At 58.8% G+C, this 25298-nt stretch overlaps 1 protein-coding gene across 1 annotated transcript in view; it reads right to left on the bottom strand.

The window, feature by feature from the left end:
- ACSBG1 (acyl-CoA synthetase bubblegum family member 1) overlaps positions 1-20728 on the bottom strand; it is a 23521-nt gene extending 2793 nt beyond the window's left edge. The window contains exons 1-18 of the mRNA XM_039216807.1: positions 20590-20728; positions 18003-18052; positions 17336-17411; positions 16787-17159; positions 14703-14803; positions 14473-14578; positions 13619-13766; positions 12812-12874; positions 10498-10584; positions 9212-9631; positions 8774-8862; positions 8434-8554; positions 3766-3846; positions 3533-3682; positions 3109-3285; positions 2360-2541; positions 1244-1474; positions 667-884 (exon numbers count right to left, since the gene is read on the bottom strand). Of these exons, the coding sequence (XP_039072738.1) occupies positions 667-884; positions 1244-1474; positions 2360-2541; positions 3109-3285; positions 3533-3682; positions 3766-3846; positions 8434-8554; positions 8774-8862; positions 9212-9631; positions 10498-10584; positions 12812-12874; positions 13619-13766; positions 14473-14578; positions 14703-14803; positions 16787-17159; positions 17336-17411; positions 18003-18052; positions 20590-20728 (2812 nt within the window). The remainder of the gene's footprint in view (positions 1-666; positions 885-1243; positions 1475-2359; positions 2542-3108; positions 3286-3532; positions 3683-3765; positions 3847-8433; positions 8555-8773; positions 8863-9211; positions 9632-10497; positions 10585-12811; positions 12875-13618; positions 13767-14472; positions 14579-14702; positions 14804-16786; positions 17160-17335; positions 17412-18002; positions 18053-20589) is intronic.
- Between the last annotated feature and the right edge of the window lie 4570 nt (positions 20729-25298).

Below are 25298 nucleotides of genomic sequence, written 5' to 3' on the forward strand. Positions count from 1 at the left end.
CCCCCCCCCCCCCCCCCGCTGTCACCAAGCTCAGCCCTAGAGGGCGCTGTCAGCCCCGCCCTGCCACAGCAGGAGGGCTGTGCAGGGATCTCCCAGCCTGGGCGCCCCAACTCCACCTGAGCCACCCCCACACGGCCCGCAGAGCCCAGCCCGATGGCACCCCGCCTTGAGAGATCCACTCATGGAGCTGGATTCTCCAGGAAACTGTGGGGGTTCCTGCGGGGATGTGTTTGGGTATCACATGCCCTTGGGCCAAGTGGGCAAAGCATCTTTTCCACAGAAGTCCTCAACTCACCTCCCTGGGATGGCCCTGTTTCTTTGGGAAATTTCTTTGAGATCTCATGTTTTATTTTAAATTTTATATCCAATCTATGTTCTTCTTGGTATCATCCCTGTTTGCATATAAAAATATGATATTTATACCCCCAGAATCTTCCGGAAAGACTTGCCTTGTTTCTTTAAGGAGTCTGAATCCCAGCTCCACCATTTACTAGCTGGGTGACCCTGGGAAAGTTCCTTAGGTTCTCTGGGTGCTGTCATTAGTAAGTCAGGGTAAATAAAACGATGTCAGTCCAAGTGCAGGAACTTAATCTGGGCTCAGTACTCGGAGTACAAACAGTGGAGGCAGTGCACCCCCCACGCCAGGCTCTCTGGACCCAGGCTCACCTTTGAGGCGCCCCATGATGTAGAGGAAGCCATCCTCGCCCAGCCGCCCCAGGTCGCCCGTGTGCAGCCAGCCATCGGCGTCGATGGCCTCGCGCGTCTTGTCCTCCATGTTCAGATAGCCCATGAAGATGTTGCGGCCCCACAGGCAGATCTCGCCGACGCCCTCTGCGTCCTTGTTCACCAGCTTCACCAGGCAGCCAGGCACCAGTATGCCGCAGCTGGGGGAAGTTCGGGGGAGCAGGCGCCTCAGCCCAGGGTCAGGCCTCACCTGGGAGCCCCAGGGCTCTCCAGCCCCTCGTTCGTGGCCAGCAGCCAGAGGCGCCCCAGGGTTTGTGTATTTTAACATGGGACTTGGAGCTGAGGGGGCGCAACAGGAGGCTTTAGGGTGAACGAACGAACAAATGGAGTCCAAACGCTCAAGTTCAAGCCCTGTGACAGCCAGCAGGCAGGGCAGGTCTTGAGGCACAGCAGGTGACCCTCCGCTCGCCCCTCCCCAGCGGCTGGCTCTGTCCCAGTGGCTGTCAGCTGCAGGGGCCCCCCTCCCACACACCCCTCCCTATTGGAGGCGTGCATGTACCTGTTGAGCCGGTAGTTGTCAGGGCCGGACATGAAGTGGGGCCCCGAGGTCTCGCTGAGGCCGTAGGCTGCATACAAGCGGATGTTGAGGCCCAGGAAGAAGTGCTGTGTCTCTATGCTCATGGGGGCGGCTCCGTAGAAGTTCTTCCGGCACCTGGTGAAGCCCAGCGCCTGGCGGACCTTGGCCAACACCAGGTAGTCTGCCAGCCTGGCCGTGAAGGGCTTCAGGTCACTGGTGGCGGAGAGGGAACAGCCCACAAAGGGAACCACGTGAAAAGGTGGGTATCTGGTGGGCGCACACCGGCCTGGCCGCCTGTGAACGCGCAGGCACAAGTGGGCGTGACACGTCCTGAGCCCGGAGGTCAGCCGGGGTCAGCTGTGTCCAGGCGCACGTGCACCAGCACACAGGAAACAGGCGTGCAGAGGCTCCAAGTGCATGTGCGTGGACACGCAAGCACAGATATGTCTGACCCGTCTGAAGCCCACAAAGGAGCTGTTCATGCGTGTTCACCCTGTGTCTGTGCAAATGAAGCCAGATTTGTACACACATGTGTATGTCTCACGAGACATGACACTGTTTTACAGACTCACTAGTAATGGAAAAGACTTCTAAAGCCGGACAGGCCAGGTTTATGCCACCGATCCTCCCACAGCACTTGCGGGAATGTGAAAAGCCGTCAGAGGCAGTGGGGTGACCTCCGAAGGGTCACTTGGAGGCTGGAAAAGCCCTTGTCACTGTGACCCCTTCCTCCGCCACCTACTGAGGTCAGGAAACCCCCAGAGACTCAGGAGCCGCTCCTGGGGAGGTGACGGCCACCCCAGATGGAGGAAGTCAGTCCCCCACTCAGAACCAAGAGACACAGTGATTGAGGTCTCAAGCCCAGCACCTGCTGGGGCCTCTGCACAGGGAACCCCAAGGACGAGCCCAGCCTGTCCTGTCCTCAGCTGCCGGGTAGGATTATGCCCCCACCCAGCCCCCGCCCGGCCTCCCATCCCCCGTCCCCGGCCTCCTGTCCCGTCCCCGGCCTCCCATGTCCCGTCCCCGGCCTCCCGTCCCCGGCCTCCCATCCTGTCCCGTCCCCAGCCTCCCGTCCCCCGTCCCCGGCCCTCACAGTACCTGCTGGGGCACGTCAGGTTCTGCTCCAGGGTCACCGACATGGCCCAGAGCAGCATCTTGCGCCGGATGAATCCCGACTGAGCCGCCACCTCCTGGATGCGCTCCTTGATCTTCTCCCACACCCGAGGCACCCCCAAGTGGGACGTGGGCTCCACCTCCTGCAGCGTGTTCACCAGGCTCCCCTGTCCACCGCCAGAGAGGAAGGCCCGCAGCTCAGAGCCAGGCACCTCTCGTGCCTGAGTCCACACCCACGCCCCCCCCCCCCCCCCCCCCCCCCCCCGAGGCATCCTGCACACAGGCCGCACACGGGCGCCCATACGGGGACACACACATCTGCACACAGCCTGCCCTGTGCAGTCAGGCTGCAATCCCCACTGTTCACATGGCCTCAAAGCTTCCGGGTCCCCTCCCAGCCCTGGGGCAGCAACTCTACCCTCTAACCCAGACGTCACCATCAGACCTGCTAAGCAGTAACCAGTTTAGGAGCCACAAGGGACGCCACTTGGGCCAGTGAGCTGTGGGCAGAGGCGTGGCTCCTCACAGTTACATGAGTTTTCACTGCATGGGAGTAGTTTACAGGACTGCGCAGCAGGGCTGTGGCCGGCTGTGGCCTGTCCTCAATGGCACGTGGGCCTGCCGAGCCACTCTGGCCCCTCTCCTCTGTAACATCATCGGTCAGTCCCTCTGGTTGGCCAGGCAGGCTGTGTTGGCCAGGCGCTTGGGGACGCGGCACAGCAGAGGAGACTGACCTTTAGGGCGTCAGGGTCGGCAAAGCAGACCTTCGCCCCCCACTGGATGCTGGTCCACAAGTCGTAGAACTGTGCAGCGATGTGGCTGAGGGGCAGGTAGCTGACCACCACCTCCTGCTGGACTTCGGCCATCTGGATGCTGCTGACCTGGCTGCTGTGTCGCACCGTCCACGTGACCTGGGGACGGGGGATGACCCCGGCGGTGTCACCCTGGGGCTTGGGCTACTTCAGGGACACCTGCCCAGCATGTCTGTGGGAGCTCGCAGAACAGGCCCCTGCCCTCCTCGCCTTCGCTGGGCTCCGTGTGGGCCGCAGATCCACGGGCTGCCCTACGGGTCCTGGGCCCCTGAGCTGAGGGCTAACAGGGCAGGCCCACCGCCCCGTCCACCTGCAGCCAAGCCCACCCATCTGGGACCCGCCTTACGTTGTCCTGACTCAGCATCACGCCCTTGGGGCTCCCGGTGGTGCCCGAGGTGTAGATCAGCACGCAGCACTGATTGGGCTGCTGGGCACTGATGATGGCGTCCAAGGTCTCGTCTGGCAGCTCATCCCCCAGCCCCATGAGTTCCTCCATCTGCAGCAGGGCAGGGAGAGCGGGCACTCAGTCAGTGGGGTGGCTGGCTGGGTGCCCCCTGTCCCTGGGCCCTCCACCCATACCGTGTATACATCGGCCATCTTCCTTGGAGGGGCTTCTCCGTATGTCACTATGGACTTCAGATGTGGCAGATTTTTCCAGATCTGTGTGGACAGGACACATAATGGGGTTTCATTACCTGCTGAGAAGGGCCCCAGGTGCTGGTCTGCCTGGCAGGTGCTTTGGTCGCTGGGTTCCCAGGCCCTGACCTGTGACCCACTGGGACACTGGCCACCCTTTGTACATAGCTGTCCCCTCAGGAGAGAACCAAGCACCTCAGGGGCTGGTTGAATGAAGTATAGTTCATCCCACAACAGAGAGGGATGGGGAAGGACAGAGGGGAGGGGGGGGACAGAGAGAGGGGACAGACTGGGGGGAGAGAGAGGGGTGGGGGAGGGACAGAGGAGACAGAGAGAGGGAAGGGGCAGAGGGAGGGGACAGATTGGAGGCAGATGGGGGAAACAGAGTGGGGGGAGAAGGGACAGAGTGGTGGACAGAGCAGAGGGCAGAGGGGGGACAGAGCAGGGGACAGAGAGAGGGACAGAGGGAGAACAGAACTTAGTTGTCTCGCTAAGTTGGGTGACAGAGCTCAGAGTTCCAGAAGGCCAGGGGACTGGACATGAGTGAGGAGACACCAGGAAGAGAGAGTTCTAGAAATCTGTTGTCAGGGGCCCTGTCCTCCCGAGTTCTTGGCTGAGCCAGTGTGCATGGCAGAGTGAAGCACCATGAAGCTGGAGGCCATGGAGATCACAGGGGCCAGAACCATCCATGCACAGTCAGCAGGACGAAGGGCCCTTGCGGTGCGGAGTGGAGACTGTAAAGGTCAGAGCTGGGCGCTGGAGCTAACCCAGCCTGAGAGCGAAGACATGTAAACCTGCCCCGAAAGGCCAAACACGAGTCTCAAAGTAAAGTTCAGGGAGAGAAAACCTGGAAACACATGACTGTAGGAGAATATCATCAAGATGCCCTGGAGTGTAGTCGGAATCCCAGGAAATTTCTTTCGAAAATTGAAAAGCAGTCTGAGAAATTGCTGAATTTGATTATAAATCTACCAGTTCAAGACTCGCAGTGAGTCTCACGCAGGACAGACACAAAGGAAAAAAACACAGCACGACGCAACATAATCACACTGCTGACCGCCAGTGAGGAAGAGAAAAATCTTAAAAGCAGCTGAAGAAGAAATGGGAACCCTCTTGCACGGCTGGTGGGAATGCGGACTGGTCAGCGGTTCCGGAAAACAGTGTGGAGGTTCCTAAAAAAGTTAAAATAAGAACTACCCAATGACCCACCAGCACACGTACCCCAATGTCTATAGCAGCGCTATTGACAGCAGCCAAAGTATGGAAAGAGCCCACATGTCCAAAAATGGATGAAAGGAGTAAGAAGATGTAGTTTATATATACAATGGAGTATTACTCAGCAATCCAAAAGAATGAAATCTTGGGGTGCCTGGGTGAGTCAGTCAGTTAAGCATCTAACTCTTGATCTTGGCTCAGGTCATGATCTCATGGTTCGTGAGTTCAAGCCCTGAGACAGGCTCTGGGCTGACAGTGCGGAACCTGCTTGGGATTCCCTTTCTCTCTGCCCCTCCCCTGGTCACACACACTCTCTCTCAAAACAAATAAACAAACTTAAGGAAAAAAAGAATGAATTCTTGTCATTTGCAACAACATGGATGGAGCTAGAGAGTATTATTCTAAGCAAAATAAACCAAAGAAAGACAAATATCATACGATTTCACTTATGTGTAATTAAAGAAACAGAAAAAATAAGCAAAGGGGAGAAGAGAGAGAGACAAACCAAGAAACAGACTCTCAACTACAGAGAACTCACTGGCAGTTGCTGTGAGGGAGGCGTGGGGGATGGGGAAGCAGGTGAGAGGGATTAAGAAGCACACCTGTCCAGGTGGGCACCAGGGCAGGGAGGGGATGAATCACTATCTTGTACACCTGTGTTAGCTATGCTGGGATCAAAATAAAAACAAGAAGCCAAAAAATATCAATAAATAGAAGCAGCCAGATAAACAAGCTACCCAAATATATGGACAAGAACAAAGATATGAAATAATAGACTCCTCATCAGAAACTATGTAAAGTTAAAAACACTGGAATGGAATCTTTAAAAGGCTGAAAAAAGAAAAAAACCCTGTCAACACAGAACTTAAAACCACATGAAAATATCTTTCGAATAAATGGAAGAATAAAGGGAAATAAACGTGCTTGCAGACAAAGAGAAGCCGAGAGAATGTGTTACCATTGAATCTGTGTTACAAGAAAATTCTTCTTTTTTTTTTTTTTTGTAGGCTTCTTGCCTAGCATGGGGCCTGAACTCCCCGACCCTGGGATCATGACCTGAGCTGAGATCCAGAGTCAGGTGCTCAACGATCTGAGCCACTCAGGTACCCAGCAGAAAACTCTTAAGGCAGATGATACCAGATGCAAACTCTTATCCACGTTAAGGAATGGTGTCAGGCTGCAAACGTGGGTAAACATGAAAAACACTTTTCCTTCTTTCAAAATGTCTTTGGGGGGCTCAGTTGGTGAAGCGACTGACTTCGGCTCAGGTCACGGTCTCAAGGTTCGTGGGTTCGAGCCCCGTGTCGGGCTCTGTGCTGACAGCTCGGAGCCTGGAGCTGCTTCAGATTCTGTGTCTCCCTCCCTCTCTGCCCCTCCCCGGCTCGCTCGCTCGCTCTCTCTCTCAAAAATAAACAATTAAAAAAAGTCTCTGCTGTTGGAAACAGCATACCATGGGGTTTATAACGTTCCGAAGTACACTGCAGACAACGGACGGGGTGGAGGAAGGCGGCTGTCGCAAGACTCCTGCCTCCCAGGGAAGCGGCATGGCCGTGCGCAGCTCGACTCCTCAGAGCAGCAGAAGTCGCGTAATAAAGTATAGACTGCGGACTTAAAAACGCGGAGGTAAACCCTGGCGCAGACACTAGTGCAGTGACAAAGAGGGGCGCTAATAAGCCGCTGGAGGGAACGTGGGACACCAAGAAACGAGATAAAATAAAAATAAAAACTGAATCCGAAAGGGCTCCGGGGAGAGGAGAGAAGGGCAAAGCACAGGGCCTGCAGGAAGGGCCGCCGGCGCGGCTGTCAGGGGGGGCCGACCGGCCAGGCCCGCGTCCACGCGGTCCACAGGGGGCGCGCTCTAGAGCGGGACGCACGCCGCTTAAAGGTAAAGCAGCGCAGCAACACAAGCCGTGCGGACGTCCACCGTAAGAATCCCGGGGTGGCTCCAGCAACGACAGACAGCAGGGCTGGGGCAGGGACTGTCACCGCTCCTTCTAGAACGTTTCTTAGGGTCCAAGGGGCGACTGACTGAATCGGGGGACACGTGACTCTACACACGTACGTATGACAGAACTTCAAAATACCCGAAGCAAGAACTGACAGCAGAAATGGACAAATCCGGCCATAACTGGGGTTCAGTGACGGCTCCCCGTCTCGGTCTTCGATGGAACAAATAGAAAACCACCAAGGATACAGACGACGAGGCCACGAACGACGCGGACGGTAACATCTCTAGGGCGCATGCGCGACAGCCGCAGCACACGCCTCCTTTCAGGCATGCGCGGAGCGTCACCAAGACAGAGCGCCTGCGCGCGCCGCGCGGACGGGGCCGGGGCGCGCGCGGCGGGGCGACCGGGAGCGAGGCACGACTGCTCCCCGGGGAGAAGGCCCAACTGACGAATCAGAAAACCAACGCTCGGCCTCCCCTCGGTGGTGACCAGCAGCGGAGACGGGCTGCGGGCCGTCACGGTGGACCAGCAGGGCCCCCTCCCCTCCCCCCACGGACACAGTGACGGCGCCCCGCGAGCGGTGCCGCCTGGTGCCCCCCAGCTCCTGCAGTACCCAGTCGGCCCCCGGCGTTTCCTCTGACCCCGCCGAGCCGCTCCATCTCCCAGCAGCACAGAAGTTCGGGGAGAGGAGGGGCAGATACCCCGAAAGCTGGCCCGGCTCCCGGCACAGGCTGACGGCTGAGGTCCCCCCACGTGGCCCCGCGTCAGATGCAGTGGGTCCGGGGTGAGGCCTCAGGGTTCGCGTTTCTAATAGGTTCCCAGGTAAGGACGCTGCTGTGCGGCCGGCGAGGGCGTTGTTCCGAATTAAAGACAGGGACGTGGCCACACAGAGCCTGGGGCCGGTTTATGCCCCGATTCCAAGCAACCTGATGTCAAAACGGTTGGTGGCTGATGAGGAAGAATGGTTTTACTCGTGGCAAATAGACTGACGAAGTCACCGTGATTATGGAGGGGACACGCCGCGTTCTCGGGAAGAGGACGAGCGTATGGAAACGCTCAGGGCGTGACATGAGGTCCCGTCAGAGATTTGCTTCAAAACCTTCAGCAAGAAAGGCAAACTGAGCGGTAGAAGCAGGACGTCCGGGACCCGCTCAGGAGTGCCGGTCGCAGCCTGCAGTCTGGTCTGCTTGGAAGCTTGCACGATGCGAACGTTACTGTGAATAGTGACCTGGGGTGGACCTTTCCTAACTCTGGGCCTCAGTGTCCCGACCTGGCGAGTGGGTAGGTACCGGCTGCCCGGCCTTGTAGTGTGTATATGTGTGACGTGGGTTGCTGTGGAGGATGGGGGGGCCCCAGGAGGGAGGGGTGGGAAACGCCCTTTGTAAGCTGGAGGTCTACAGGGACACCTGGCTTCTGGCCCCCAGCCCACTTCCGCACTCCCCCAAACCTTCAGGATCTTTTCCAGCTGCTTCTGTGTGTCGACCACAATGATGTTGGCTTGGCAGTCATGGGCGATGTACTGACAGGCTTCCGGGGAGCTGGTGGTGTAGATGCCGGTGATGATGCCACTGTAGGAGACCCAGGAGGCGTCCTGTCTGAGCTGTGCAGAGGCCACGCCCTTGGCCCAGCCCCTGCCCTGGAGGCCCCGACGGTGGGCGGGGGGCGCGCACAGGGAGAGAGGGGAAACTGGTGGGGGGGTCGCGGGGGCCTCTGAAAAGAAGAAACAACCCTCCTTCCACTCTCTGCCCGCCGACCCGCCAGAGGCTGCCCCGCCCCCAGCCACTCACCCTGCAAATACGGTGCCCACTGCCGAGAAGAACCACTCGGGGGAGTTGAAGCCGAGGATGGCCACGCTGTGGGCGCGCTCCAGGCCGAGCTCCAGGACCAAGGCAGAGAGGCCGGGTCAGCCAGTTCGGATGGGGGCCTCTCACGCCCAGTGGGGCCCCTTCCAGTGTGCAGGCTGCACCCAGTCAGAGGACACCCCGGGCCCTTCCCGCCCCCCGGGCCCTTCCCGCCCAGCACACCCCGCGGCCCCACTCATCTCGAACGTGATCACAAATGAAAAGCAAATGCTGAGGGCCCGCGCGGGACGGGCCCGGGACATCCCATCCGCCCAAAAAGTGTTAGTGGCTCCGCAGTTACTGTGTCTAAAGGCTTCCAGGAGGGGGTCGGGGAGGAGGCCCCGGAGGGCCCAGCGCTGGCGCAGGTCTGGGGAGGGGCCTCACCTTCAGGAAGCCCTTGGCGGCTCTCCGGGCGAGCAGGTAGTACTGGGAGTAAGAGATGTCCTCCCACACGCCCTGGCGCTTGACGCCCAGGGCGCTGAGGCTCCAGTACTTGTCCAGGGTGCTCCGGAACATCTGGTGAATGGTGTAGGGCCGCTGCGGGCAGGTGGGGTGGACACGCAGGTGCACGCGGCCGTCCCTCCGGGTCGTCCACAGCGGCTCCTCTGCGGGGTGACACCACAGCTGGGATCGCTCTGGCTCAGCATCACCCCCTGGCCCCTGAGCCTCCCTTGGGCCAGGACTTTGGTCCCCAGACTGCTTTGGCTGCTGGCAGACAGGAAGGAAGCAGTCTGACCGCCCTGAAGGGTGGACAGGGCTTAGGGATGCAGCGAGGAGGCGGTAGCCTCGGCGACACCAAGGCCCCTAACGCCTGCTCCCGGGCAGGCAGGCTGGAACTTGCCCCAGGCTGGGCTGGCTCCCAAGATCCCGCCTCCGCCTCCTGAGAGTGGGCCCGGCACAGACCCAGCTGGACAGGAATGGCAGCTGTCCCAAGGGGCCGGAGGAGCCCGGACTGTCTCTCAGCAACCTTCACTCACTCTTGCCCAGTGCCAGGCACTGTGTGGAGTCCCTCCCGTGGGGACCTCATCCTGTCTGCACAACAGGTCGGTGGCCTTGACAGACCTGGGGCAGTGGCAGCGGCAGATCAGAGAGGTGCCATCATTTTCCTGAGATCACAGAGCAGGCCACTGCTCGCACTCGGGGCAGCACCCAGCCTTTCAGGGTCAGGGGCCCAGTCTGTGTGGAGGGTGGGACCAGATCTGCCATTCAGTACGTGGACTCTGGGCAGACCACATAACCTCTGCGTCCGTTTTCTCGGGGGAGAGGTGAGGGTTCAGTTCTCAGGGATGATCAAAAGAAATGGTGTAGGTGCGCCTGGGTGGCTCAGTTGGTTGAGCGTCCAACTTCGGCCCAGGTCATGATCTCACGGTGCATGGGTTCAAGCCCTGCGTTGGGCTATGTGCTGACTGCCAGCTCAGAGCCTGGAGCCTGTTTCAGATTCTGTATCTCCCTCTCTCTCTGATCCTCCCCTCCTCGCACTGTCTCTCTCTCAGAAATAAAGAAAACATTAAAAATTAAAAAAAAAAAAAAGAAATGGCATATATGAAGGAACCCAGGCACATAGTTGGTGCTCAATAAATGCACACTTTGGCTTTTCCACGTTCTCCAAATTCTGAGGAGGCTTAGACAGGTGGTTCTAGACCCTTTTGTCCCTGGGTCAGGACACTCACTTGGAGCAGACGGCTTGTGGGAGGGGCCACATGGGGGACCCAGCCGCCGATGCCCTTCTGAGGTGGCACACCGACCTGTAAACCACCCTATGGGGGGGATGCCCTTGTCTCATGGGTTGCACGTGGACCTGAGGTTATAGACAGAGGTGAAGACCCCAGGGTAGGATATATGGTTCCTCCTTCTGTCGGGGCCTCAGGCAGGACGGGAGCACGGAGTGCATGTGGTGGCTGGTGGGACACTCAGCGACACTTGTGCGGCCGGCGTCCCCCCACCCCAGGCCACCTGCAGCCTGGTCCCAGCACCATTAGGTGGGGCACTCCCCTGCAGTCCCTGCTCCGACTTCTCTAGCCCCTCCGCACATCTAACCCTGCACTTTGCACAGGTCAGGGTCAAGGTGAGGTAGGGCAGAGCTGACCCAGGGTCAAGTTCAGGTCCGCCCTTCCCTGCTGTGTGGCAGGTGCTTCTCCTCCAGAGTCCATTTCGGTCCTGCTGAGTGTGCAGGCTGGGCCAGGACCCCGGGGACCCAGACCCTGGCATGGCGGCGGTGGCAGCGTAGATGGTGGTTTCTCACCAAGTTAAACATGAATCTGCCAGACGAATCCGGCTCTGCTCGAGAGAAACGAAAGCACAGGTCCCGCAGAGATGCGGCGCGAACACATCACCTGTCACAGGCAAACATGCAAACAGCCAAAGGGCATTAGCCGCGAACGGAGAGGCTCACAGGGCCCTTCCGCACCACGGACCCCGACGCAGCCTACGACGGCAGGAGGTACAACCTGGCCGAGCCTCAAAGACGCGTTCAGGGAAAGAAGCAAACGGCCACGGGGAACCATCCAGGAAGGGCTGAAGTCACTGCTGATGGACACGAGGAGTGTTTGGGGGGGGGTGGAAAGGTCTAAAATTGGACGGTGGTGATGTTGATGCAACTAATGCAAATAACTGGAAAAGGGGCGCCTGGGGGACTCAGTCGGTTGAGCGTCTGAGTCTTGATTTCAGCTCAGGTCACGATCTCACGGTTTGGAAGATCGAGCCCCATGGAGGGCGAGGGGCCCGCACTGAGGAGCCTGCTTGGGAATCTCTCTCTCTGCCCCTACCCCACTTGTGTTCACCCTCTAAATAAATAAATAAATAAGTTTAAACCAAAAAAATAATATTTGTCAAAAAACCCCCAAATAATTGAAAACATGAATTTTTTCAAAGACAACATTAAAAAGTATCACATCGAAGGGGGTAAATCTGATGCCACACGGCTCTACCTCCATGAAGTAGCTCTGAGGCCCAGGTGGCTGACGGCCCTCTTCCCTCCTTGGCCCACAGCGTCCTGGCACGAAAACCAGAGAAGGTGGATCCTCCCAGCGGGCTCCTGCGCTCACCTGTTCACCCCGTTGCCAAGATCAGCCGTCGGCTTTATAATCTGTTGTTAAATCCTCCTTCGGCCAAAGGTGTTAACAGTTTTTTTTTATAAATCACAGAACAATGCATATTTGTTCTAAGAAGCAGGAAACAGCATAGTAACGTGTGCTATAAACGGGGCGGGCCACGCGAACCCAACCCCGTAGGTAACGGCTCCGGACGCCTCATGCACGAGGGTCAGACTTTCTCTAGTCGCTGGTGATGCTGTTTTTTCTCTGAAGGACAAAGCAGGGCCTGCTACGATTGTTAAGGGCACTAAACTCCTGGGGGGGGGGGGGCAGGTGGGTCCTGTGTCGTTGTCCTAAGGAATAGTAACTCGGGCCCTCCTGGGAACCCCCAGGGCGGAGTCTGCAACCCCACAGACCACCGTCTCGCTCGCTGTCCAGAGCCTCTTTCTGTTCCTCTGTTCCTGGTGAAGACCCAGCCAGTGCAGGGTTCACGAGGGACGGCACCTGCCCCCCCCACCCGGCCTCTGGGCCAGGGAGGAACAGGGTGGCAGCGACTGGGGGGCAGGGCCCAGCTGAAGGGGCAGCCACCCATGGCTGGGGAGCTGCCGCCCAGCAGGAATGGACACCGAGGCTTACCCAGTGGCTGGGAGTTGTAAATGTTGGCTCATACTTCTAGAAAACACCGTGTGGACCAAGTCACCCACCCTTAGTCCTATGACCCCAGTAAGTCCCTGGTGGCGTGTGGGAGGGTGTGGCACACATCTCAGCTGACCTCCCTCCCCCAGACACTCAGACAGCTGCAGCTTTCGCCTTTGTTCTAGGCTCCCCAAAGAACGAGTTCTAGAAGTGTTCACTGGATCAGAAGGAAAAAGCATTTGGACTTTTGGTGGACATTTTAGACAGGGCTCTCCTGTCCCTGCCCCTGACTGCCTTCCCTGGTCAGAGGCCTCACCTCCCGGTGCCCACGCTGCTGCTCCAGAGCACAGGGGATGGAGAAGAGAAGGGCTGTCTGGCTCTGCACAGGGGAGACATTTGGCGGTTCATCATGCTCAGCTGGAAAGAGCTAGAGAACAATGTGTCTCCAGGTCCTGGCCCAAGGCTGCCTTCGTGTGAGGGTCAGATTCTGGCAGCTCTGTGGCCCGATTCAGGGGGCCCACGCCCGCCGCCCCCTCCCCGGCCTCCCACCTCCTGCTCAGAGCCCAGCCTGGGCAGGAGGGTGAGGACCTTCGGGCTTCTGGGAACTCAAGGGGACCCAGGTAGGCGCTCGTTCCTGAAGGCAAGACTCCCAGGGGGGCTGCTAGCCCCGCAGCGACCTGGAGGGGAGGCAGGGGGTGGCCAGGCCGGGAGGGGACAGTACTGTCATCTAGGCCCAAAGAGCCAGCAGCCAGTTGTGAGTTCTATTTCTTACTAGCTGTGTTACTCTGAGAAACTCATGGAACCTCTCTGAGCTTGGCTTCCTCCATCGATGGGGACACTACTACAGCGCCTGCCCCAGGGCTGCTTGGAAGATAAACTGAAGAATACAAGTGACCCCACAGCACAAAGCCCAGCCCGTGGCACAAGTTCAGTGCACATCTGCCCCTCTTCTTGGGGGGCAGCTGTGTGGGGGCGGGGCGGGAGGGTTTATTCCCCCTCATAGCCCTCCAAGCCCCGCCCCTTACCCCCCCCAGGGCTCCTTCCCCCTCCCCCATGGAGCAGGGCGCCCGGCTCCTGGAACTGCCAGGGAGTGTGGAGAGAAGGCCCCGCGGCAGGCAGGCACCTGGCCAGGCACGTCACCACAGCTGCTCCCCAGAGACGCAGGGGCTGCAGGGGGGAGGCTGGCAGAGCACCAGCCACACGCCAGGCCCGTGGGGGCTGAGGAGGCCCGCCCGGCAGTGCCCGGTCCCCTTGGGCCCACGATGTCCAGCCTGGGGGAGGGGCAGGGTGATGACAGTCCCACGGGAGGGGTGGGGGAGGCGACGGGCATTTGCTCCCCAGGGAGCCAGGCGCCCGGGGCGCCCGAGGAGCTGCCCTCCTTATGCCTCTTCAGGTCTCTTATCATGGCATGGTGACCTTTGCCCCTGTCCTCACAGCAGGCCTGTCGTCCCCCCAGGAAAGCCGGGCCAGAGGAAATCTGGGGGAGGGTCCCCAGGCCTCCCCTCCCACCCCTTGCCTGGTTCCAGGGGCCCAAACGCCACCTCAGACACTACCGCCTGCTCCCCACAACCCACCTCATCTAACCCGGAGGAAGACACCAGGTGGACCCAGACCGAAGGTCGCTCTACAAAGACACGCCCGCCACGGAGGCCGCCGCCTAACGCCGGGGCCAGGGGCTGCTCTGGGGACCAGGCCTGGCCACCCTGAGGGGCTCAGGGGACTCACACGCGGGAAGCCCGGCCCTTCAGGGGCAGCTCTTTGTCGCCAGAGAGGTGACACCGGACAGGCGGCAACAGTGGACCACCCCGAGGACAGCGCAGAACTCGGGAGATGGTTCTGGAACCCTGTGCGAGGCACTTACTGTTTCGATTTGTAACTTGTGCTGTTGCTACACTATCGTTGCGAGCCCAGCAACGAGCAAGCTGTGTTACCACGTCCTGATGGCTCTTCGTGGTACAGGGTAACTGCCTCCCTTACAGCGCGATTACACGGGGGTGAAGCGGGTGGCTTTCCAAGCCTCCAAACACACTCCACCAGCTGCCACCCACCAGCCTCGCCCCAGGCGACCGGGGCTCCGCCAGGTCTGTGGCCATAAGGAAAGGGGTGTGGTGGGCCCCCCCAGGGTGTGGAGGTATTTCCGCCTGCCCTGCCCCCCCATCCTGTGGCTCCCCGCCTCGCCTCTGCCGGCAGCCTCCCCGCCTGCTCACCTGAGCAATCCAGCTGGGTGTCCCTCGCCTCCTCCGGGGACAGGAGTGGGAGCGCATGGCTGAGGGACTCTTTGGAGAGTGTCTGCCCATCAGCCGGAGAGCTGCAGGGGAGGGGAGAGAACGTGAGGCCCGCGGGGCCTGGCCCGGCTTCCCGCTCCGCCCACGTTGGCACCCTGGCAGTGCCGCTGGCCTCTCCACGCCTCGCAGGCAGCTCTGCGTCCCCACGGGGGCCAGGGAACAAGACTTCAGTAGCTGCAGGGCCACCCTCGGCCCACGCAGCCTCGCCGCGGGTTCGTTCATCTGTTGGGCCGCCCTGCGCAAGTGCAGGCTCTGTCTGGACTCAGTGTCCCCATCCGGACGGATTCTGAGCGTGAGGGCCCTCCTCCTCCCTCCCACACCCACCGGGCCTCAGGCATTGAAAATAGTTACGCTTAGAAGCTCAGAGCGCAGCTGAGGACGGTGCAGGGCTGTTCCGGGTCCTATGCAGGCCCGGGGGGTGGGCCTGCGGAGGTGCCCTAGGCCTTCGCCCCGCGGAGAGGATGGCTGTGGGCCAGAGAGCTGTGGCCTAAAGCCTCCTCCCTTCCCAGGCAAGGTTGCTCTGGACAATGAATCTCCCTTCCAGCCAGAGAGCCCCAGGGGTCACAGGGGCTCCATTGTCAACCTATTAACCTACAGCAGCACTCCTCCTCAGGGCTCAACTGGCCAGACCTCAGCCTCCTGGGTGATGATGAGCAGATGGAGTTCAGTACACACCTCAGTCAGGTAGAAATGTAGCTCCACACAACTCCAGGGACATATTTCACAGACATTTGGCCGTGCAAACCGCACCTACTGGAGTTGTGCAGTGTGCAGCCTGCACAACTGGTCATGGCAGCCCCGAAGGCAGGGCTCTGACTCCAGGAGTCCCATCTGCCTGTCAGGGTGGGGCTAGTCCCACCCCTACCCAGTCCCCAGGCTGTTGGGCCAGTTACCTGTTTGTCACACTCGGCCTTAGTCCTTGCTGGTACTGCAGGTTCAAACTAAATTTGCCAACACACCCAGGCCAACCAGGCGGCAGTCTGCTTAAGAACCTGCTAGGTTTTAAATCAAAAGACGTCAGGAGTTTGTGAAGGGAGGGGGGTGGGGACAAGGGAGCGGAGCTGGCCCCCTTCTCGGGGACGTTGTGTGTGAGCAAGTGTCCCAGGGAAGGCCCCGAGGGATGAAAGGGCATGACAATTTCTGGGGTGGGGCTGCACCCGGCAGCGGGTTCTGAGTGCACGGAACTTTCCAGCTGACTTTGGGTCATCGGTCACCACCATTACTCTGGGGTCCCAGAGGGGACGCTGCCTCCACATGGGGACAGACAGGACTGCGCTGATACAAACAGCCCCGAGCTCTGGGTGCAGACACCTCGTGGCCGAAGGAGGGGCCCCCACCGGCAGCCCCCCGGCCCCACGCAGGCTCCGTGAGCCTGGCGCCACGTCCACGCTGTCCCGGCCGTGCCCGGAGGACGAGTGAGGCCAGCGCGGGGCAAGCCTGGCACTTACAGCGGGGCAGCCTTCGAAGGCAGCAGCGGGCAGCTGGCCCTCAGACGAGCCGAGGCCGCGCCCGCCGCTCCTCGCAGACGAGGCTCTGCGTCCTCAAAGTCACGGGCAGCATTTCCCCCACTAATGTAATTTGTGTAAACTGACAGCTGAACACAGACTACGGGAAAAGACAGCCACCCAAGGGCGCCGGGAGGCCAGCGTACTCATCACCACTAGGGCCTTCCGCTCGCGGAGGCCCTTTCCCGCGTGCCTGGCTCCCAGCGCGCCCACCCGTCCCTGGCGTCCACTCCCTGGTCCTGCTCTGTCCTCTCCTCGGGGACAGGGTGGAGCAGGCCGCCTCCCTCTGCTTGCCGTGACGGGGCCACCTCACTCATCCCGCGGGTGGCCCACGTTGAGCAGTAGGGTCTTCCTCAACCACGAAGCCGTGTGCCTGAAGGACCCCGGAGGCCTGAGTACGAGGAGGCTGAAGTCCACCTTCCCGAGCGGGAAAAGCGTGCCCTTTCCCTCGCCGGAGCCTTCGAGAGCCGGTCCCCTTCCGGGGACGTCACCCTCGCTCACCGACGGAGCCCAGCCTCCGCGTGGCCTTCCTGCTCTCTCGGGCCCTGCGGGGAGCTGGGGCCGCGGCCTCCACAGTGGGGTTTGTCATCCTCGCCGGGGGGCACGTGACGTGGGGCACGTCCCCGCTGCGCTGACCCCTCACACACACTCCCGTGCTCTGGGCAGCAGGGCGCCGGGAGCCGCTCGGGGACCCGCAGGCCAGGTGGACGCGCCGCTATCAGCGCCACGGCCAGACGCAGGTCGTTAGCACGGCGTTCCCAGCCTTCTGGAAAACTACGCTGCTGCCCGCACAGCCCACAAGCCCCTTGCTTCCTCGTCCCGCACAGGAATCGAAGGTCTTTAGCACCCGCCCAGCGGCTCCGGAGCGAGAAGGCTGTCGGAGGAACCGTGCACGCGGGGCCCGGGCGGGGGCCGGGGGCGCCCCTCCTCTCCTAACCGTCTCCTAGCTGCCTCCTCCTCGCTTGCCAGAGGAGCTGATGGGAACGGAGCCTCATTCAGCTCCTCCTTCAGGGAGCCCTCAGGGAACATCCCCAACACTCTCTCTCTCACAGCCTTTGGGCTCAGGGCTGGGCTTTGAAGGCCACACGTGGCTTGGGAAGCCCCCTGAGATGCCTGTCCGCGGGCCCTGGGACACAGGGGTGCGGACCAGAAGGCCCACACACTTGTGTCGGTAAACACACAGGCCCAGAGGGCCTTCCCAGGGGAGCCCCTCCTGGATGGGGGTTCATCTCCTGGCTATTTCGCTGGCCTGTCTTCCCTTTCAGCCGTTAGCAGCCAGGCCACTGTTCTGTACACAATAGGTGCTCAATAAATGCTTTCTTGAGACAATGTAGCACTGAGGTTCGTCAGAATTGGCCTGCCTGGGTTCAGTTCACCTCGCTAGCTGTGTGACCGTGGGCAAGCGGCCGCACCTCTCTGAGCCCCGGTGCTCCGTGTCAGCCCCGTGGCCGTCGTGAGCACGTGTGAACCCTGTAAAGTGCTTTGTGCACATCTGCTCTCATCGTGCTGCTGGGGCCGTCACGGTCCTTAGGGGCGCCGGGAGAAGACAACGCTGTGGCACGACCGGGGGGCGACCTAGTGGGGTGACTGGGGGTCCAGCACCGTGTGGAGGAGGTGGGGCCCTGGTTCCTTACACGCTCCTCAGGATGCAGCCGGCCGACCTGAGCAGGAGGGTCTCGGGCATGGTCCCCACGGGGCGGCGGCCCCTCGGGCTCACCCAGGGCAGCGCAGGCCTGGCAGGGAGCTCATCGGCCCCGGGAGGCCGCCCTGCAACAGACACACGGCGCGTCAGGGCCCGCGGCCCGGCTGGGGGGGGCCGGGCGGGGCTCGCCGGGCAGGCAGGCACCCGACTCGACTCTGGCGCCTCCTGAGCCCACACAGCCGATCGTGGGGGAAAAACACAGACGCGGTGGGCTTCCGTCTCTGCCCCCGGCCCCCGTCTCTGCCCCCGGCCCCCGTCTCTGCCCCCGGCCCCGTCTCTGCCCCCGGCCCCGTCTCTGCCCCCGGCCCTGTCTCTGCCCCCAGCCTGTCTCACCCCTGGCTCCATCTCACCCCCGGACCGTGGCTAACCAGGCTGAGCCCAGAGTCCTCGCCGCCCGGGGCTCCCAGGGCCAGCCTGCCCCGCGGACATGCAGTGTCTTCAGTGGGGGGGGGGGCACACTTCCCCAAACCTGAGGGGCCAGGCTGGGGGAGGAGCAGCACCCCCCCAGGTACCCGGCTGCTGACGACACCCGCCGCGCAGCCTGCCTGACCTGCTTCCTCGGGCCCCTGCACCCCTCACGGGGCCCACTCCCCTTGCTTCTCTTTGCCCCTCACGGCCTGTCTCACCTCGAAGATCAGCCCCCCACAGCTCTCTCAGGATCTCGGGTTCCAGGCAGAAGACCTCCCGGCAGCATGGGCCCCAGGGGGTCCAGAGCCTGCGGCCCCGCGCGCCGTGGCCAAGCCGTCGTGAGTGTGGCGGCCGGTGCCCAGCTCCAGGTAATGAGGCAGCGGGGCCCGCCCCAGGCCGCCCTGCGGCTGTGGGGGAGGCGTGGCCCCGACACCTCTGACCCACCTGGCTCGGGCCTTACATAAGTGGGTGGGAGGGGCCTGCCATCTCCTGCCCCTGGGCCCCGCACCCAAGCCGGCCTGGGCCCCTGAGACTGCATGGGAGCTAATTTCTGGTCCTGTTTTGCCTTTTTAACTTTTCTTCAGTAAATGCACCAAACGTGCCCGGCGCTGCGTGCGCCCGGCTCCTGGGGCCCCGCCAGCAGCCCTGCGACGGGGCTTTTACCAGCTCTGCGGCCCGAGGCACAGCAGGGTCCAGGCCCGCGGGGGGCAGAGCAGGGATGGGAACCGGGCGCCCACGCCGGCTCCGGGCCAGGGCGCTCCCGCAGCTGGTGGGTCTATGCGGCCCACGTGCCGTGAGGCCCCGGCCCCCGCGCCTGCGCCGGGACCGCGTCTCTCGTCCTTCCCGGGACTCCAGCCTGAGCCTTCTAGCACCAGGGCGCCTGCTTCTCGGAAAGAAGGGGTCCCTCACCCCTCCTGCAGACGACAGCCCTGCTGGGTGTTACGGGGAAAAGTTAAATCCTATTTGCAGGCCCAGGGCCAGGGCGAAGCAGCAGACACCGGGCTGGGCTGTGCGAGGCCCTGAACCCGAAGCCAGTCGGAGGGCCTGTGGCCCGCAGACCACACAGAGCGGGCAGATCAGTGCCAGCGCACTCCTTCAAGAAAATTCTGCCCTTCATCAGTTTCCAGCTCCTTAAAGTTCTCTGTTTCTTGCAACACATGACCAGTGGCCCCTGCAGATACCCAGCAGCTTGGGTCTGGGGTACCAGCCCCAAACCTCCCACGGCTTCTCTCGGCGCCACCCCCCCCCCCACTGGTCTTTGGAAGCCTGTGCTCTGTTGACAACCCAGCCGCAGAGGACAGGTCTCTGTCCTGGAGGACATGGCTGGCCGCTTCCTTCCCTTTCTGCTCTCCTGCTGAGGGCTGAGAGGTGAGTTAATGATCAGACTGGGCAAAGATGTGGCTGGGGGTGGCGGCAGAAAGTCCTCAGTTCAATGGCTGGTGAGAACCCCAGGCTTAGGTCCCTCACCCCCTGGGTGACCTCATGTCCCCTCTGGAGACACAGTTTCTAAACTGATGAGGAGGCCTGGCAAACAGGCTTACTCCAGGATCAGGATGGCCGGGGAGATGTGCCGTCTCTACTCTCCAGCCCCTGGCGATGCCCACAAGCTTCCCTGCCTACTGTTTTTCTGACCCTTCCTCTTCCAGGAAGCCCTCCAGGAGGAACCCTCTGGAGCTGCCCTGGCTGAGCCCCTCCCAGACCACTTAGCATAGAGTCTGGGTGTTATTTTATTAGACATAGTTGTCTACCATGAACTAAAAACCTGAATTAAACCCATATCCCTGGAGCTGGTATCTTCCTTCCGCATGACCGGTGGCTCCAGGGGGACCCTCTTTCCCACTGTGGCGACCAGTTTAGCAGCAACCTGTGCAGACTCTGCGGGGACATGGGGCAGAGGGGCCAAGCTCCTGGTTCTTGCCTCGGAGGCTGAGAGATGATGGCATTGACAGTCAACAACAGAGAAGCATACAAGGTCACTGGGGTCATCAGACCCAGGCTGGGCTTGGAGTCACAGAGAAAGGAAAGGAGAAGGTTGTAGGGAGGGAAGGGTGGACTGTGTCGCGTGGGGCAGAGGACAAGTGTCCCACGACAGCGGGGCCATGGAGGGGCCAGCCCAGAGCGGGGAGTGCCAGGGCCCTGGGGACAGGTCAGCTCATGGGGACTGTGGTCAGGCCGAGCTCTTCTGGGGACCCACAGTCTCTCAGAACGGTGGGGACACGGGTGGTATAAGACACGCTCCCTGGAGCCGCCAGGCGTCTGGGGTGGAGGGAGCAGGTGTGGGAAGGGGCTTCAGCCTCCCGGGCTGGTCCCAGCTGCACCTTGGCTCCTGCCATGCTGGGTGGGGTCAGCACAGCCAGCCAGCTCACTTCTAACCCAGTTGGCAACAGGCAGTGTGAACAACCCTGTCAGGGCAGATCACAAAGCCGGCATAGAAATAAGCGCGTCCTTCATCAGGCTCTGTTGCAAAACCCAGAAGGAACTGGCACGTAACCTGGTTGTGCCCGAGACAAAGTTCTCTTTGGGACACGTGGACTCTAGCCTGTGGTCTGCCTCGCTTGGTGAGTCCCTGGTCCCCCTGGGACTCAGCTTCCTCAGATATGTCCCAGGCACAGGGCCTTCTGAGTCTTCATCTGTGACTGGGTTTGGGTGCCTGTGCTGAATTCCCCCCTCCTAGGCAGGGTCAAGGCCACAAGCCTCCGTGTGGCCAGGCCCCTGTGCCCCCTTGGGCTCAAGAGGGGCAGAAATAATAATAGTATGTAATAGCTGGTACTGAACATTCTGCAGCGTCTGTTTCCCGCCAGGCCGTTTTCTCTGCACCTTACATGTCCACGAGTGGCGTCTGTCTGTGAACGGGGTCTGTGCAGGGGAGGTGCAGGGCAGCGGGAGACTGGTCTTTAGGGGGATAGCATTTCACTTTTTCAAAGGTTTTAAAAAATGTTTATTTATTTCCACAGGGGGAGTAGAGAGAGAGAGAGAGAGAGAGAGAGAATCCCAAGCGGGCTCCACCCTCCTCATGGAGCCTGAGGTGGGGCCTGATCCCACAACCTCAAGGTCATGATGTGAGCCAAAACCAAGAGCTGGAAGCGTAACCGGCTGAGCCCTCCAGCCGCCCCCATTTCACTTTGTTTTAAGTGCAGACTAACGTCTACGGAGCCCTTAGCATATGCCAGGCACCTCTCCAACTGCTTTACATGCGTTGTCATTTAATTACATCAGGAATCCTCTGAAGCAGGTACTGAGATATAACCCCCTTACACGGGGATGCGGAAGCACAGAGAGATGAAGTGCTTTGCCGAGGGTGGGACAGCTAGCTACGGGAACAGTTGGGATTGAAAGCCAGATTTTAAACTCTGAGGCAGCGTCTGAACTGCCTGAACTCAGGCGCCTTTCTGTGGAGCTCCTGCCGCCTCCGTGCACAGCTCAGCAACGGCAACGAGGAGTTTCTCAGGAGCAGCTGACTCAGAAAGTCAGGGCACCGCGGCTGAGACACTTGTTCAATGCACGTAGTATTTAAATTCTTGAATCGACATACTCCTAACAGATCGTCGCATGTCAGCATATGACAAAAAATGACCAGCCATCTGAAAAAGCAAGAAATGTGAGCCCAAATCAAGAAAACAGGCAGTCAATAGAAACAAAGTCAGATATAATGCAGATGGTGGAATAAACATGCGAAGACTTTCAAAGAGTTCCTAACACGTGTTTGATAATTTAAAGAAAAAAATGTAGACATAATTGATGAGTAGCAGAGGGTTTCCACACGAAAATAGAAAGTATAAGAAAAGTACAATCTCTTGGGGCACCTGGACGGCTCAGTCAGTTAAGCGTTCAACTGGCTCAGGTCATGATCTCACGGTTCGTGGGTTCGAGCCCCACGTCGGGCTCTGTGCTGACAGCTCAGAGCCTGGACCCTGTTTCAGATTCTGTGTCTCCCTCTCTCTCTGACCCTCCCCCCTTCATGCTGTCTCTCTCTCTCAGAAATAAATAAAATATATATATAAAAAAAAGAAAAATACAATCTCTGGAATGAAAAACTTACCAGATGAGTTTAACAGCAGATTTGAAACTATTAAAAAAATTTTTTTTGTGAACCTAAAGACAGAATAGTAGAAATTTCTCAATCAAAAGAATAGAGAGAAAACAGATTTGTAAAGTTAAACATGAAAAACCATTGTTGAAAAGAGAGTTAAGATCTGAACAAATGTTAAGACATCTCGAGATCAAGAGACTTAATAATGTGGACAAGATGATACCCCCCCCAAACTGATCTACAGGTCAATGTAATCCCCATCAAACCCAGCTGACTTCTTTGCAGAAATTAACAAGCTGGTCTAAAGTTTATATGAAAATTCAAAAGACCCAGAATGTCCACGGCAAAGTTGGAAAAGAATAAAGTTAGATTGATTTCAAAACATAACACACACCTACAGTAATTAAAATGATCCCATGCTGGCATAAGAATAAACATGTGGATAAATGGGACAGAGTTCAGGCTCCAGAACTCAAGTTCACATTTAGTTGATTGGTTTTCACAGGGCGCCAAGGCCATTCAATGGGGCAAAGAATAGTCTTTTAAACAAATCATTCTGGGACAACCAAATATCCACATGCAAAAGAATGAGATCAGACCATATCATACACACAAAAACTTAACTCAAAATGTATCAAAAGCCTAAATGTAAGAGCTAAAACTTTAAAACCGTTAGAAGAAAATAGAAGTCTCTGCAGCCTCGAGTTAGGCACAGCCTCCTGAGATATGGCGTCAGACCACAAGCAAAAGAGGAAAACAGATAAGTTGGACTCCATCAAAATCAAGCCTTTTGTGCTTCAAAGGACACCACAAATGAGGCAAAACGATAACCCATGGCATCGGAGAAAATATTTGCAAATTATGTATCTGATAAGAGAATTACATACAGAATAGTTGAAGAGCATTGACAACTCGTTAATAAAATAATAAATGACATTAGAACATTGCCTGATTAAAACAAGGCAAAGGGCTTTGCCAGACGTTTCTGCGAGGAAATGGAGTGGTCGGTGGAACTGTGTGAGCTGCACAAGTGCACCGTGGGCACATTAGGTGTCGCTTAGCAAGGTCAGGAGTCAGGAAACACAAACCCAAACCACTGAGATACCGCGTCACCCCCCAGGATGGCTGTAATCAAACAGGCAGATAATAACAAGTGTCAGGAAGGTGTGGGAGATCAGAGCCGTCACACAGAGTCCCCCCGCAGGGGATGAGAGGAGGCATAGCCACTGGCGGGAACAGTCTGGCAGGTCCTCAAGGTTACACAAGTCACCCCATGACCCAGTGATCCCGTCCCTGCGCAGGGACCCAAGAAAAATAAAAACGTGGCCAGACAGAAACTTGTACATAAACGTGCATGGCAGCATCATTCATGATCGCCCGAAAGGGAAAGCAAACCCCAGTGCTGTCCGGTGGGTGGGCAGGAGAGCAGAGCGCCGCGCATCTGTGCGCTGGAATGCGTGGCCACGCGAGGGAGGTGGCGCTGGCCCACGGCACACTGTGGCTGCGGCATGAACACGTGCTCCGTGAACAAGCCATTCGCAGTGGACGGTAAATCACACGAGTTCATGGAAGTGAAATGCCCAGAAGAAGAAATCCATAGAGACAAGAAGTAGATTCGTGGTCTCCTGGGGTTGTGGGCTTGGGGGGGAGTTGGGAAGTAACTGCTGGGAGGGTTTCTTTGGGGAGGCCAGGGACGTCCTGACACAGGAGGGCGTGGCGATGGCTGCGCTGAAGACCGTCAAATTTCACAGCTCAAACAGGTGAACTGGATGACATGGATTCTATCTCCGTGAAGCTGTTACATTAAAAGAGAGCAAAACCTCAAGGGCCTGCGGGACGGTATCAGATGGCTTAGTGTGCTTAGAGTCCCTGAGAAGGAGAAGGAGAACGGGCCCCAAAATTAGGGAAAAATGTCTAATTTCCCCCCCAAATTTGGGGAAAACACAGCCCACAATTATAGGCAAAGTCTAGAAATGGTACATGATGACTGAGCCTAATCTGCATTAAATAACATAAAGTAAACCCACGCTTCAATCCATCCCAGTGAAGCTGCTGGAAATCGGTGTTCTAAAAGCCGCCAAGGCGGGCGGAGGGGAAGCATGCCACCTCACAGGACAATCCCATGCACCCCTCCCTGCAGTCCATGTACCCCCACAAGAGGCGGGCAGAGGGAGATGTGTGAGCACCCAGGAGGGGTGTGCGGCCGCAGAGGCAGACATGGGAGGGGTGGCGCCGCGGGTCCGGGCTGAATGCTGGACGGTGGGACAGATGAGGGACGGATTCTCCCTGAGGGCCTTGCTGACACCTTGCCTTGAGCCCAGGGAGCGTATGGCCTCCAGGACCACGAAAGAATGAGCACCTGCTGTCTCAAGCCACCAGGTTTGCGGTAATATGTCACAGTGACGGCAGGAACCTGATACAGCCGGACGGGAGTATCAAGCTGGTGCTCCAGGTCCGGATGACTGACCCCAGGCTGCCTCCTCGACTGCAGCCTCAAGACACGCTGAGCCAGAACTACTCAGCCAAGGTGCCCGTGAATTACTGACCCGTAAGAAATAATAAGCGATCGTGGGGAGCCTGGGTGGCTTAGTCGGTTAAGCGTCCGACTTTCGCTCAGGTCATGATCTCGCGGTTCGTGGGTTAGAGCCCCGCGTCGGGCTCTGTGCTGACTGCCAGCTCAGAGCCTGGAGCCTGTTTCAGTCTGTGACTCCCTCTCTCTCTGACCCTCCCCTGCTCACGCTGTCTCTCTCTCTCTCCCCTAGAAATAAATAAAAACATTTAAAAAAATTAAAAAAAAAAGAAATAATAAATGATCGTGATTGGTTTCAGGCACCACACTTTTGAGTGATTTCTTAAGACACTGATAATTAGGA

The sequence above is a fragment of the Hyaena hyaena genome, unplaced genomic scaffold (assembly GCF_003009895.1).
Source record: "Hyaena hyaena isolate Hyena2069 unplaced genomic scaffold, ASM300989v1 scaffold_13, whole genome shotgun sequence".
Classification (NCBI taxonomy): Eukaryota; Metazoa; Chordata; class Mammalia; order Carnivora; family Hyaenidae; genus Hyaena; species Hyaena hyaena.